The 15,687-nt window shown below is 45.7% G+C and overlaps 1 protein-coding gene across 3 annotated transcripts in view; it reads right to left on the bottom strand.

Annotated features, from left to right (window-relative positions):
• amph (amphiphysin) overlaps positions 1-15,687 on the bottom strand; it is a 258,121-nt gene that overhangs the window by 104,858 nt on the left and 137,576 nt on the right. For all 3 annotated transcript variants that reach the window (XM_063066808.1, XM_063066827.1, XM_063066817.1), the window contains exon 11: positions 13,983-14,111. In XM_063066808.1, coding sequence (XP_062922878.1) covers positions 13,983-14,111 — 129 coding nt within the window. The remainder of the gene's footprint in view (positions 1-13,982; positions 14,112-15,687) is intronic.

Below are 15,687 nucleotides of genomic sequence, written 5' to 3'. Positions count from 1 at the left end.
TTTGGCCGGTTTAAGTGTGGTACAACCCAGCGTTTGGCCGGTTTAAGTGTGGTACAACCCAGCGTTTGGCCAGTTTAAGTGTGGTACAACCCAGCGTTTGGCCGGTTTAAGTGTGGTACAACCCAGCGTTTGGCCGGTTTAAGTGTGGTACAACCCAGCGTTTGGCCGGTTTAAGTGTGGTACAACCCAGCGTTTGGCCGGTTTAAGTGTGGTACAACCCAGCGTTTGGCCGGTTTAAGTGTGGTACAACCCAGCGTTTGGCCGGTTTAAGTGTGGTACAACCCAGCGTTTGGCCGGTTTAAGTGTGGTACAACCCAGCGTTTGACCGATTTAAGTGTGGTACAACCCAGCGCTTGGCCGGTTTAAGTGTGGTACAACCCAGCGCTTGGCCGGTTTAAGTGTGGTACAACCCAGCGTTTGGCCGGTTTAAGTGTGGTACAACCCAGCGTTTGGCCGGTTTAAGTGTGGTACAACCCAGCGTTTGGCCGGTTTAAGTGTGGTACAACCCAGCGTTTGGCCGGTTTAAGTGTGGTACAACCCAGCGCTTGGCCGGTTTAAGTGTGGTACAACCCAGCGTTTGGCCGGTTTAAGTGTGGTACAACCCAGCGTTTGGCCGGTTTAAGTGTGGTACAACCCAGCGCTTGGCCGGTTTAAGTGTGGTACAACCCAGCGCTTGGCCGGTTTAAGTGTGGTACAACCCAGCGTTTGACCGATTTAAGTGTGGTACAACCCAGCGTTTGGCCGGTTTAAGTGTGGTACAACCCAGCGTTTGGCCAGTTTTAAGTGTGGTACAACCCAGCGTTTGGCCAGTTTAAGTGTGGTACAACCCAGCGTTTGGCCGGTTTAAGTGTGGTACAACCCAGCGTTTGGCCGGTTTAAGTGTGGTACAACCCAGGGTTTGACCGGTTTAAGTGTGGTACAACCCAGCGTTTGGCCAGTTTTAAGTGTGGTACAACCCAGCGTTTGGCCGGTTTAAGTGTGGTACAACCCAGCGTTTGGCCGGTTTAAGTGTGGTACAACCCAGCGTTTGGCCGGTTTAAGTGTGGTACAACCCAGCGTTTGGCCGGTTTAAGTGTGGTACAACCCAGCGTTTGGCCGGTTTAAGTGTGGTACAACCCAGCGTTTGGCCGGTTTAAGTGTGGTACAACCCAGCGTTTGACCGGTTTAAGTGTGGTACAACCCAGCGTTTGGCCGGTTTAAGTGTGGTACAACCCAGCGTTTGGCCGGTTTAAGTGTGGTACAACCCAGGGTTTGACCGGTTTAAGTGTGGTACAACCCAGGGTTTGACCGGTTTAAGTGTGGTACAACCCAGGGTTTGACTGGTTTAAGTGTGGTACAACCCAGGGTTTGACTGGTTTAAGTGTGGTACAACCCAGCGTTTGGCCGGTTTAAGTGTGGTACAACCCAGCGTTTGGCCGGTTTAAGTGTGGTACAACCCAGGGTTTGGCCGGTTTAAGTGTGGTACAACCCAGCGTTTGGCCGGTTTAAGTGTGGTACAACCCAGCGTTTGGCCGGTTTAAGTGTGGTACAACCCAGGGTTTGGCCGGTTTAAGTGTGGTACAACCCAGCGTTTGGCCGGTTTAAGTGTGGTACAACCCAGCGTTTGGCCGGTTTAAGTGTGGTACAACCCAGCGTTTGGCCGGTTTAAGTGTGGTACAACCCAGCGTTTGGCCGGTTTAAGTGTGGTACAACCCAGCGTTTGGCCGGTTTAAGTGTGGTACAACCCAGCGTTTGGCCGGTTTAAGTGTGGTACAACCCAGCGTTTGGCCGGTTTAAGTGTGGTACAACCCAGCGTTTGGCCGGTTTAAGTGTGGTACAACCCAGCGTTTGGCCGGTTTAAGTGTGGTACAACCCAGCGTTTGGCCGGTTTAAGTGTGGTTCAACCCAGCGCTTGGCCGGTTTAAGTGTGGTACAACCCAGCGTTTGGCCGGTTTAAGTGTGGTACAACCCAGCGCTTGGCCGGTTTAAGTGTGGTACAACCCAGCGTTTGGCCGGTTTAAGTGTGGTACAACCCAGCGTTTGGCCGGTTTAAGTGTGGTACAACCCAGCGTTTGGCCGGTTTAAGTGTGGTACAACCCAGCGTTTGGCCGGTTTAAGTGTGGTACAACCCAGCGTTTGGCCGGTTTAAGTGTGGTACAACCCAGCGTTTGGCCGGTTTAAGTGTGGTACAACCCAGCGTTTGACCGGTTTAAGTGTGGTACAACCCAGCGTTTGGCCGGTTTAAGTGTGGTACAACCCAGCGCTTGGCCGGTTTAAGTGTGGTACAACCCAGCGCTTGGCCGGTTTAAGTGTGGTACAACCCAGCGTTTGGCCGGTTTAAGTGTGGTACAACCCAGCGTTTGGCCGGTTTAAGTGTGGTACAACCCAGCGTTTGGCCGGTTTAAGTGTGGTACAACCCAGCGTTTGGCCGGTTTAAGTGTGGTACAACCCAGCGTTTGGCCGGTTTAAGTGTGGTACAACCCAGCGTTTGGCCGGTTTAAGTGTGGTACAACCCAGGGTTTGACCGGTTTAAGTGTGGTACAACCCAGGGTTTGGCCGGTTTAAGTGTGGTACAACCCAGCGTTTGACCGATTTAAGTGTGGTACAACCCAGCGTTTGGCCGGTTTAAGTGTGGTACAACCCAGCGTTTGACCGGTTTAAGTGTGGTACAACCCAGCGTTTGGCCGGTTTAAGTGTGGTACAACCCAGCGTTTGGCCGGTTTAAGTGTGGTACAACCCAGCGTTTGGCCGGTTTAAGTGTGGTACAACCCAGCGTTTGGCCGGTTTAAGTGTGGTACAACCCAGCGTTTGGCCGGTTTAAGTGTGGTACAACCCAGCGTTTGGCCGGTTTAAGTGTGGTACAACCCAGCGTTTGGCCGGTTTAAGTGTGGTACAACCCAGCGCTTGGCCGGTTTAAGTGTGGTACAACCCAGCGTTTGGCCGGTTTAAGTGTGGTACAACCCAGCGTTTGGCCGGTTTAAGTGTGGTACAACCCAGCGTTTGGCCGGTTTAAGTGTGGTACAACCCAGCGTTTGGCCGGTTTAAGTGTGGTACAACCCAGGGTTTGACCGGGCCAGTTTGGAAAGGTCAGGGTGCTGGGGCCGGAGGCAAGGGATAGGATGGTGGTCAGCTCACTGCTCCACGAGATTTACTTGTTTCTGTGTTGAACTGAGGCTGTAGCCTGCAACGTAACCAGTACTTGAATCGGCTTCAGTGATGACTGGCTGCATGTTGGCTGTTTGACGGTCTTTGCTTTAATGGGTTCTATTGGGTTTTGTCGTATTGTGACTACTTGTAAGCAGACAAATCTCAAGGTTGTAGTACATATAGTTGACATATTTTGATAATAAATGTACTTTGAACTTTGAACATCAAATTCAGATTAAAGACACTCAACATTACATCTACATTGCACTCAGTAGATAGACCGGGAGGAAATCTGTTCAAGAGGGAGCTGAGTTACACGACAACAAACAGCAGCTGTGAAAGGAGAGATTGAACAACCAGAAGACCCAAACACTAACTACAGCCACCACTTACTCATGTACACACTGAAACGGAATATGTGGATCCCGAATCGGCCTCTTCAGTCACCCAAGCACCCACCAATAGACAACCCCTTAGGAAAACATCATACTCAACTTGAGCGATCACACTGACTGGCATGAACACATTCTTATTGTAGTGGGACAGGAAGCCGTTAAAATCGATGTTGCTGGACTGAATTCACCTCTGCTTTCTAAAGCAAGAATAATCAAAATAGCTCCAATAATTTATGTTGCACCCAGAAATAGACAGTGAGCTTCCTAATAAGTTTGCTGATAATGCGAATGGTATGCTGGCATTTATAGCAAGAAGATTCGAGTACAGGAGCAGGAAGGTACTACTGCAGTTGTACAAGGCCTTGGTGAGACTACACCTGGAGTATTGTGTGCAGTTTTGGTCCCCTAATCTGAGGAAAGACATCCTTGCCATAGAGGGAGTACAAAGAAGGTTCACCAGATTGATTCCTGGGATGGCAGGACTTTCATATGAAGAAAGACTGGATGAACTGGGCTTGTACTCGTTGGAATTCAGAAGATTGAGGGGGGATCTGATTGAAACGTATAAAATCCTAAAGGGATTGGACAGGCTAGATGCAGGAAGATTGTTCCCGATGTTGGGGAAGTCCAGAACGAGGGGTCACAGTTTGAGGATAAAGGGGAAGCCTTTTAGGACTGAGATTAGGAAAAACTTCTTCACACAGAGAGTGGTGAATCTGTGGAATCCTCTGCCACAGGAAACAGTTGAGGCCAGTTCATTGGCTATAATTAAGAGGGAGTTAGATATGGCCCTTGTGGCTACGGGGGTCAGGGGGTATGGAGGGAAGGCTGAGGTGGGGTTCTGAGTTGGATGATCAGCCATGATCATAATAAATGGCGGTGCAGGCTCGAAGGGCCGAATGGCCTACTCCTGCACCTATTTTCTATGTTTCTATGTTTCTATTCTCACTTCACACACCAAGTAAACAGGGTCCTGGATGCATGTTCTGTAGAGACAAGGTGCTAATGGGATTTCTTTAAGGAACTATAAATTGCCCTGTTAGATACTTCAGTCATGTGACATTCCCTGTGAGGAAATGATTCAGTTTTCAATTCTGATCTCAGTTTTTCCTTTCTGAAATGGATGCTGGGAGACTGCCACATTCTTACCTACATATCACCTACCACTGTTCCCAATGCAGCATTCGGAAATGATCTGGATGATGGAATTGATGGCTTTGTGGCCAGGTTTGCGGATGATATGAAGATAGCTGGAGGAGCAGGTAGTGTTGAGGAATGAGGAGTCTGCAGAAGGACTTAGACAGATTAGGAGAATGGGCAAAAAAAATCAAAGTAAAGTGGAGGTTGATAGGTTTTTGATTAGTCAGGGAGTCAAATGTTGCAGAGAGGAGTCAAATGTTACAGAGAGAAGTCAAAGAAATGGGGTTGAGGGGGATAATAAATCGGCCATGATAGAATGGCAGAGCAGACTTGATGGGCTGAGTGGACTGCCAAGCAGAGATGAGGAGGAAATTTCTTTCGATAGAGGATGGTGAATCTGTGGAATTCATTGCCACTGACGGCTGTGGAGGCCAAGTTATTGGGTATATCTAAAGTGGAGATTGATAGGTTAGTCAGGGCATCAAAGGCTATGGTGAGAAGGGGGTTGAGAGGGAAAATAAATCAGCCATGATGAAATGGCAAAAAAGACTCAATGGGCTGAATAACCAAATTTTACTCGTATGTTTAATATCTTATGGGATCACAAAGATTTAGTTCTTTCAAGGTAGAAGATAGCCGACAGAGCATACCATCTACTGTCCATGTTCTTCAGAACAATACAAGAAGCAACCTACAACAGCAACAGAAAAACAAATCCCTTTCCCACCCTCCCACCCACGCACAAACAGACAGACCCCGAACTCCGGGACAGGCTACCTCCTGGTTCCAACCTCCAGAACTGTTGTTGCTGGTACAATCTTCTATGCCTTGGGGTGCTGGGGCAATGGCATCAATAAGGGTGATGCCAAAAAGCTCAATAAACTGATTAGAAAGGCTGGCTCTGTTATAGGAGTCAAACTGGACACACTGGAGATTGTAGTAGAACAGAGGACCCTATGGAAAATCCTGGCAATTCTGGACGATGTTTCTCACCCTCTGCATGCCACCTTGGCTGAACAGAGGAGCACTTTTAGTATAGACTAAGACAACTGCACTGCCCCAAAGTGTGCTATATGAAGTCATTCTTACCCTCGTCCATAAGGCTCTGTAATCAGTCGACCTATAGCCGGGGAAGTGATGAACCCCTCCTGTTAGACTGTCTGAGGTAACTTATTTTTTTTATTCTTTCTTACTTGTAATATTTGTATATTTGTATATCTGTACACTTACAATGCTACTGTGACACTGTAATTTCCTTTGGGATCAATAAAATTTATCTATCTATCTAGGATTTTCCTTCACCTTGTCTGCTATGGCAATCTCATGTCTTTTTTTTGGCACTCCTGATTTCCTTCTGAAGATTTCCCTCTTGCATTTCTTATATGCCTCAAGTCCCTCATTTGTTCCTGCCTGTCTGTACCTGCTATGTACATCCTTCTTTTTCTTAACCAGTGTCTCAATATCTCTCAAAAACCAAGGTTCCATAAATCTGTTATCCTTGCCTTTTATTTTGACAGGAATACACAAAGTCTGTACTTTCAAAATTTCACCTCTGAAGGCCTCCCACTTGCCAAGTACACCTTTGCCAGAAAACAGCCTGTCCCAATCCACACTTGCCAGGTCCTTTCTGATGCAATCAAAATTGGCCTTTCTCCAATTTAGAATGTCAAACCACAGACCAGACCTATCCTTTTCCATAATTACATTGAAACTAATGGCACTGTGGTCACAAGATAAAAAGTGCTCCCTACTCAAAATTCTGTCACCTGCTCTATCTCATTCCCTAGTAGATCTAGTATTGCATTCTATCCATTTGGGACTTCAAAGATAATTCAAGTTTAATTGTTATTCAACCATACATGAATACCCATAAAAACAGTCAAACAAATCAGCATTACTCTAAGGCCAAGGTGCAAAACACAATACCAACAGTTATATACACTATAGTTATGTACAACATAAGGCATCCGTTAGTCTTGCGAGACCATGGATCTGCACCTGGAAAGTCTTCACTCTCCAGGGCGCAGGCCTGGGCAAGGTTGTATGGAAGACCAGCAGTTGCCCGTGCTGCAAGTCTCCCCTCTCCACGACACCAATGTTGTCCAAGGGAAGGGCATTAGGACCCATACATCTTGGCACCAGTATCGTCGCAGAGCAATGTGTGATTAAGTACCTTGCTCAAGGACACAACACCTTCCCTCGGCTGGGGCTCGAACTCACGACCTTCAGGTCGCTAGTCCAATACCTTAACCACTTGGCCTCGTGCCCACACAACTGTTATATGTAGAACAGTTATATAGAATAAATATAAGATATCAGTAAAATACAGTCACACAAAAAAAATAGTCCAAGACCCTGAGTTCATGAATGTTGCAGCAGTCTGCAGTCAAACACAATTTGACTTGTCGTCAGCCAGGAGAACACTAGGGGGCAGCACTGATTCCAGCTTGGATGCCACACCACACAGCCTCTCCCCTGAGCGGCAGTAAACAGGCTAAACTCTGTTTTGAGGCCTAGTCCTCGCAACAACCTGGGCCACACAGCTCTCCCACCATCCGCCAATAGACCAGTGAATAGGACTTGCAGCATTCCACATCAACAATGTCCAACAGGGTCTTGTGATCAGAGGGAAAATGAACAAGACAATCACTTGCTGTTAGACTGCTGGACTGCCTTCACGCACTTACACCCCCGAATGTCTCTTTCACAGTCAACAGCACGGTCCGCATGAAGTCCAGCTCCAACCAACCAGCAACTCACCAATAGGGTAGATCTTCAGCACTTCAAGTTCTTAATGTCTAGCAGGGTCTTGTGATCGTAAAATAAAATGTTTAAAAAAGGACAATAACACCCTTGGTTGGCCCCTGTAGAAGCCTCTGTGACCGATTGTGCCGCCATTTTACCAGAATCTATGTACTGAATGAGGAAACTTTCCTGAACACGTTTGACAAGCAATTTTTCATCCAGAGGCATTTTTTTTACACAGAAATACCACAAGAATAGGAGCAGAATTGGGCCATTCAGCCCATTGAATCTACTCCTCCATTTCATCATGGCTGATTTATTATCCTTCTCAACCTGCCCTGCCTGGGGTGGTTGCAGAAGCAGATACATTTAGGGACATTTAAAAACATGGATGATAGAAAAATCCTTTCCCCAAGATGACATCGGTGAACCATGGTGACATGTTGCAGGCTGTTTACAAAACTTCTAAATATACTTCTTTTTAAATACTCTCACTGCAATCAGCAGCCTATAACTTTCCTGTAAGCAACTTGTTTTTGAACTGTCTTAATGAACTAATGTTTTCACAACCTTCTGAAGGACTCAGCGGACTTAACTTTCAAATAAGCAAATACAGCACCTTTAAGTGGATTATCATAGTTCATTACCATAGCAGGAAGAGAGGGAGGAGTGGAAGACTGAAACAACGAGGAATGAGACCCCCCTCTACCCAGCAAATGTACAGTTGCTGCAGAACAAGATTGAGGACCTAAGGGAGGGCACGATTGCTGTATCGGGGGTGGAGGGGAGAGAAAATGAGAAATTGCAATGTTCTGTGTTTCACTGAGACATGGCTCACTCTGGACATGCTGGATACATTGGTAAGACCCAAGGGCTTCTCAATACACAGGATGGCAAAGAAGGCAAAAGGTGGGGGCAGTGTTTCATGATAAATTCGTTGTGGTGCTTGGATGAAGTGGTCTTGTTGCACTCTTGTTTCTCCAGCTTGGAGCCAACCATTCATCTTACCGAAAGAGTTCTCCTCCATGATCCTGACCACAGTTTACATACCTCCAAAAGCCAACATTAAATAAGCATTCGATATATTGCATGCCATGATTAGCAAACAAGGAACAGTTTACCTCACCCCCTTTCAAATCACAGTCAGGGATTTCACTCAGGAATCTCTGCCCAATTATCATCAACATATCACCTGCAGCACCAGGGGTCCCCACACACTAATAGGCATCCGTTAGTCTCATGAGACCATGGATTTGCACCTTGGAAGGTTTCCAGGGCGCAGGCCTGGGCAAGGTTGTATGGAAGACCAGCAGTTGCCCATGCTGCAAGTCTCCCCTCTCCATGCCACCGATGTGGTCCAGGGGAAGGGCATTAGGACCCATACAGCTTGGCACCGGTGTCGTCGCAGAGCAATGTATGGTTAAGTGCCTTGCTCAAGGACACACACGTTGCCTCGGCCAAGGCTCGAACTAGCGACCTTCAAATCACTAGACGAACGCCTTAACCACTTGACCAGTGCTATATTACAATTAGGAATACTTATTGTTCCATGCCCAGACTGTATTTCGGGAAATTTGATCACCTGTCCGTCCTGCTCCTACCTGCACACAGACAGAGGCTGAAGAGTAAGGACAACAGAGAGGTGATCCCAGGAGGCCGAGGAATAGCTTTCAGTAGCTGGACTGTGCTTAAGGGCTCATGAGGGGATCTGAACAAATATAGTGATATATATGTAATTTGATAATAAATTTACTTCGAACTTCGAAAAATGGGGGGCTATGTGGGAGGGAAAAGTTAGATTGATCTTAGCAGTATTAGAACATAGAAACGTAGAACATAGAAAACATATTGTTCTATATTCTATGATCTATGTTTTCTTTTTTGATATTATTGACTTAATTGATATAATTGTTGAAGAAAGTGCAAAAATGGGTCTATCTATCAATTGCAAAAAGACAGGATGTATGGTAATATCCAAAAAGAAGGAGAATCCTATCTGCGGGCTGAGAATAAACGGCGAAGACATAAAACAAGTAAAGAACTTTTGCTACTTAGGAAGCTGGGTGACATCAGATGGCAGGTGCGACGTGGACATCCAAAGAAGAATAGGGATGGCAAAAGGCACCTTTAGGAGAATGAAGAGTATACTGACCAATACTAAACTAGGCATGACAACCCGCCTCTAAGCACTGAAATGCTACATTTATCCAATTATAGAAACATAGAAACATAGAAAATAGGTGCAGGAGTAGGCCATTCGGCCCTTCGAGCCTGCACCGCCATTTACTATGATCATGGCTGATCATCCAACTCAGAACCCCGCCCCAGCCTTCCCTCCATACCCCCTGACCCCCGTAGCCACAAGGGCCATATCTAACTCCCTCTTAAACATAGCCAATGAACTGGCCTCAACAGTTTGCTGTGGCAGAGAATTCCACAGATTCACCACTCTCTGTGTGAAGAAGTTTTTCCTAATCTCGGTCCTAAAAGGCTTCCCCTTTATCCTCAAACTGTGACCCCTCGTTCTGGACTTCCCCAACATCGGGAACAATCTTCCTGCATCTAGCCTGTCCAATCCCTTTAGGATTTTATACGTTTCAATCAGATCCCCCCTCAATCTTCTAAATTCCAACGAGTACAAGCCCAGTTCATCCAGTCTTTCTTCATATGAGAGTCCTGCCATCCCAGGAATCAATCTAGTGAACCTTCTTTGTACTCCCTCTATGGCAAAGATGTCTTTCCACAGATTAGGGGACCAAAACTGCACACAATACTCCAGGTGTGGTCTCACCAAGGCCTTGTACAACTGCAGTAGTACCCCCCTGCTCCTGTACTCGAATCCTCTCGCTATAAATGCCAGCATACCATTCGCCTTTTTCACCGCCTGCTGTACCTGCATGCCCACTTTCAATGACTGGTGTATAATGACACCCAGGTCTCGTTGCACCTCCCCTTTTCCTAATTGGCCACCATTCAGATAATAATCTGTTTTCCTATTTTTGCCACCAAAGTGGATAACTTCACATTTATCCACATTAAATTGCATCTGCCATGAGTTTGCCCACTCACCCAACCTATCCAAGTCACCCTGCATCCTCTTAGCATCTTCCTCACTGCTAACACTGCCGCCAAGCTTCGTGTCATCCACAAACTTGGAGATGCTTCATTTAATTCCCTCATCCAAGTCATTAATATATATTGTAAACAACTGGGGTCCCAGCACTGAGCCTTGCGGTACCCCACTAGTCACCGCCTGCCATTCTGAAAAGGTCCCGTTTATTCCCACTCTTTGCTTCCTGTCTGCTAACCAATTCTCCACCCACACCAATACCTTACCCCCAATACCGAGTGCTTTAAGTTTGCACACTAATCTCCTATGTGGGACCTTGTCAAAAGCCTTTTGAAAATCCAAATATACCACATCCACTGGTTCTCCCCTATCCACTCTACTAGTTACATCCTCAAAAAATTCTATGAGATTCGTCAGACATGATTTTCCTTTCACAAATCCATGCTGACTTTGTCCGATCATTTCTCCGCTTTCCAAATGTGCTGTTATCACATCCTTGATAACTGACTCCAGCAGTTTCCCCACCACCGACGTTAGGCTAACCGGTCTATAATTCCCCGGTTTCTCTCTCCCTCCTTTTTTAAAAATTGGGGTTACATTAGCCACCCTCCAATCCTCAGGAACTAGTCCAGAATCTAACGAGTTTTGAAAAATTATCACTAATGCATCCACTATTTCTTGGGCTACTTCCTTAAGCACTCTAGGATGCAGACCATCTGGCCCTGGGGATTTATCTGCCTTCAATCCCTTCAATTTACCTAACACCACTTCCCTACTAACATGTATTTCACTCAGTTCCTCCATCTCACTGGACCCTCTGTCCCTTACTATTTCTGGAAGATTATTTATGTCCTCCTTAGTGAAGACAGAACCAAAGTAATTATTCAATTGGTCTGCCATGTCCTTGCTCCCCATAATCAATTCACCTGTTTCTGTCTGCAGGGGACCTACATTTGTCTTTACCAGTCTTCTCCTTTTTACATATCTATAAAAGCTTTTACAGTCCGTTTTTATGTTCTCTGCCAGTTTTCTCTCATAATCTTTTTTCCCCTTCCTAATTAAGCCCTTTGTCCTCCTCTGCTGAACTCTGAATTCCTCCCAGTCCTCAGGTGAGCCACTTTCTCTGGCTAATTTGTATGTTATTTGGCTCAGAATGTAGGACAATATCTAGTTACATGAGGAAACGAATTGAAGCAGCAGAGATGTGGTTTTTGCCGAGGATGCAAAGAATATCATGGACGAAATGAATATCTAACAAGGAAGTCATGAACAGAGCAAGCACAAAAAGAGAAATAATGTATGAGATCATGAGAAGGCAATGTAACTTTATTGGACATGTGATTAGGAGAGAGGAGTTAGAATGCACGGTAATTATGGGAAAGATTAAAGGGAAGAAAGCAAGAGGAAGACAAAAACAAATGATGATGGAGACAGCAGCCAGAAAACTGGAAATGAATACCAATGAATTGATCCACTTGACCCGAAACAGGAGTGTGTGGGCCTTGGCAGTCAAAGTTCAAACTGGGCACGGCACCTGATGATGATGATGATGTTTTCTTTTGGCTAGGTGTCACACAGAGTCTATTGCCAGACCTCCTCGATCTGCTATTGCCTCCCTTTGAAGGAGTTCCAGCAATGTTGAGGAGGAAGGTCAGAATCAGGGTCAGACTCCGGTTTATTGTCACGGCCATACGTTGTGAAATGTGTTGCTTTGTGGCCGCTGCACAGTGCAACACGTAAAGCCTGATGATCAGTTACAATGAAAACTTCGTAAGTAGTGCAAAATGAGAGGGAATATCGAGGAAGTGTTTGTGGATTAATGTTCCGTTCAGACACATGATGCATAGTCCAGATGTACTGTGGAGAGCATCCTAACTGGCTGCATCGCTGTCTGATAGCAGGGGGAGCACTGTGCAGGACTGAAATCAGCCGCAGAGGGTGTAAACTCAGTCAGCTCCATCCTGGGCACCAGCCTCCCCAGCACCCAGGAGATCTCTGAGTGGAGGTCGAACCCACGAATACTACCTCACTACTTCCATTTCTAGTTTTGCACTACTACTTACTTCAATTTTTTAAAATATAAATATAATTCTTACTGTAATTTACAATTACTATATATTGCGATGTACGGCTGTCAGATAATATGCTGGTAGTATTAAACCGGATTCTGATTCCGATTCTGAATGTTGAGTGTGTGTCTTCAGGCTCCTGTACCTCCCTGATGGTAGCAATGAGAAGAGAGCATGTCCTGGATGACAAGGGTCCTTAATGATGGCCCGAAGTTTCTGCGCCATAAACTTGAGCTCACAGTCTAGGCTAACACTACAGGTTAGTGCACAGTGATTGTACTGAGGATATGATAACACATTAAACCAAACCCTGATGTTCCTCCAGAGAAGGTCCAAGTCTTATAGGTGATTTGAGGACTTGCATTCTTCGGATGTCCCTCAATCAATATCAAAATCAAACTTCGGTAGATGCACAGCAGAGAGTTGCGTCACGGCCTGGTATGGAAACACCAGTGCCCAGGAATGGAAAAGGCAACAGAAAGTGGTGGATACAGCCTGGTCCGTCACAGGAAAAGCCCTCCCCACTATTCAGCACATTGACATGGAGCGCTGCCACAAGAAAGCAGCATCCATCATTTCTTCAGCCGGACGGTGGTGAATCTGTGGAACTTGTGGCCACAGGCGACTGCGGGGGTTTAAGGCAGAGGTTGTTACATTTTTGATTAGTCAGAGCATGAAAGGTTACAGGGAGAAGGCAGGAGAATGGGGTTGAGAGGGATAATTAATTGGCCATGATGGAATGGCAGAGCAGACTCGATAGGCCAAACTCTACTCCATCATCAAAGACCCCCACCATCCAGGCCTTGCTCTTTTCTCACTACTACCATTGGGCAGGAGGTACAGAAGCCTTGGGTCTCACATCAGCAGGTTCAGGAACAGTTATTACCCTACAACCACTGGTGGATAACTTCATTCACCTCTACACTGAACTGATCCTACAACCCACAGACTCACTCTCAAAGCACTGTGCACAACTTATGTTCTCAGTATTATTTTTCTTTGCACACTTAGTCTTCTTTTGCAGATCGGTTGCTTGTCTGTTTATAAATAGTTTCTCATAAAATTATATCGTATTCCTTTTCGTCCTGCAAGAAAAAGGATCTCCAAGTAGTATATGGTGACATTTATATAGTACTTTGACAATAAGTTTACTTTCAACATCAGACAAAACAGCTGTCTGGTTGTGGAATTCACAGTGCTATGTGGCAGTATCCACTAAGTGATCGATATGAAGTGCTTTGAAACACTGGGAGGCTGTGAAATGTTATGATGATGCATTTTCTGTTTTCCTATAAAGAACTGAGTGAATAGTTAACACTGTAAATGTGGTTACAGCTCATGCCTTTGGCTATAACGTTGATATTCCATCACACATGCCTCCTGTGAACTACGGACGGGCCACTCCCGGGAAACAGTGTAGACATAAAGTTCTCTCACCTGCGATGAGCTGGTGACGTTGATCTCTGGAACAAAGTTGTCCTCGAAGAAGTTGATGATGTTTTCCGGCTGCAGCTCTTTTGTTGGGGTCAGTTTTGGTGGCGGTGGGACGGGAGGTCCTTTCCTTAGCTAAATTCAACAAGGTAAAGGAGGTCAGAAACAGGCCACAAACGGAAGATTCCACAACTTCACGCTCCTGGGAGCGTCACTGTACAAACAGCAGATTAAAGCTTTCCCCCTTCTGTCAAATCTTAATGGAGTCATTCTCTTTATCAGGTACATCTGCTTGTTAATGCAAATATTGAATCAGCTAATCGTGTGGCAGCAATTCAATGCATAACAGTGTGCAGACATGGTCAAGAGGTTCAGTTGTTGTTCAGACCAAACATTAGAATAGGGAAGAAATGTGATATAAGTGACTTTGACCTGGAAATACTGTCGGTGCCAGACAGGATGGTTTAGGTATCTCGGAAACTGCCGATCTCCTGGGATTTTCATGCACAGCAGTCTCTAGAGCAGGGGTGGCCAACCTTTCGCATTCCATGCGTCAATTTTTTCACGCACGAGTTCACATGCGCCATACAACTCTTGTACCCTCATTCAATTCTTGTAAAAATATGTTAATATAGAAATCATGCGTGAAAAAATCGCATCTGAACTCGTGCGTGAAAAATTGACGCATGGAATTTTAAAGGTTGGCCACCCCTGCTCTGGAATTTACAGAGAATGGTGCAAAATATGAAAAAATCCTCCAGTGAGCAGCAGTTCTGTGGGCGAAAACTTTTTGTTAATGAGAGAGGTCAGAGGAGAATGGCCAGACTGGTTCAAGCTGACAGGAAGGCGACTAACTCAAATAACCACACATTACAACAGTGGTGTGCAGAAGAACATCTCTGAATGTACAACATGTTGACCTTGAAGTGGATGGGCTACAGCAGCAGAAGACCAAACCAGGTTCTACTCCAGTACCTTATAAATTTACCACCGAGTCTATATACTTACAGGTATCAGATGTGGAACAGATGGCAGAGAAATAGTGCCAGGTATGGGGGTTGGTACGGGTACAGACACACCCAGCCCTGAGCCCCAGGCAAGGTCATTTGATTCCAAACAATTGGTGTATTGATCATTACAGAATGTCTCTCTGGTGCTTCCCACTCCCTCACCTCTCCATCCCATTTTCCCAACCATGATTCCCCTCTCCCTGCCCCCTTCCCACTCTCAGTCCACAATAGAGACCCATATCAGAGTCAGGTTTATCATCACTCACGTGTTACAAAATTTGTTTTGCGGCAGCAGTACGGTGTAATGCATAAAATTACTATGGTACTGTACAAAAGTCTTAGGCATAGAGCTATATACGTGTAATTACATATATACTACACCTAGGACTTTTGCACAGTTCTATACCAAAACACCAAGCTCCTGAACTGATTTTGCAACCTACAGACTCACTTTCATGGACTCTTTACAACTCACGTTCTCAGTATTTCTTTTCTCATTTGCACAATTTGCCTTCTTTTACACATTGGTTGTTCGTCAGTCTTTGTTTATGTACAGTATTCCATAAAATTCAGAGAGAAGTCACGCTGCTCCATTGGCTGGGCCGCACCTGGGCAGATTCAAGAGGGTGCAGCCAGGCAGAGGAGCACATTTGCTGCCCCATACCCAGAGCAATCCAGATTCAAAGGTCAAAGTTACTTGG

The sequence above is a fragment of the Mobula hypostoma genome, chromosome 1, assembly GCF_963921235.1.
Source record: "Mobula hypostoma chromosome 1, sMobHyp1.1, whole genome shotgun sequence".
Lineage (NCBI taxonomy): Eukaryota > Metazoa > Chordata > Chondrichthyes > Myliobatiformes > Myliobatidae > Mobula > Mobula hypostoma.
Note: the sequence above shows the minus strand (reverse complement) of the source record. Positions and strands in the feature narration are given on the sequence as shown.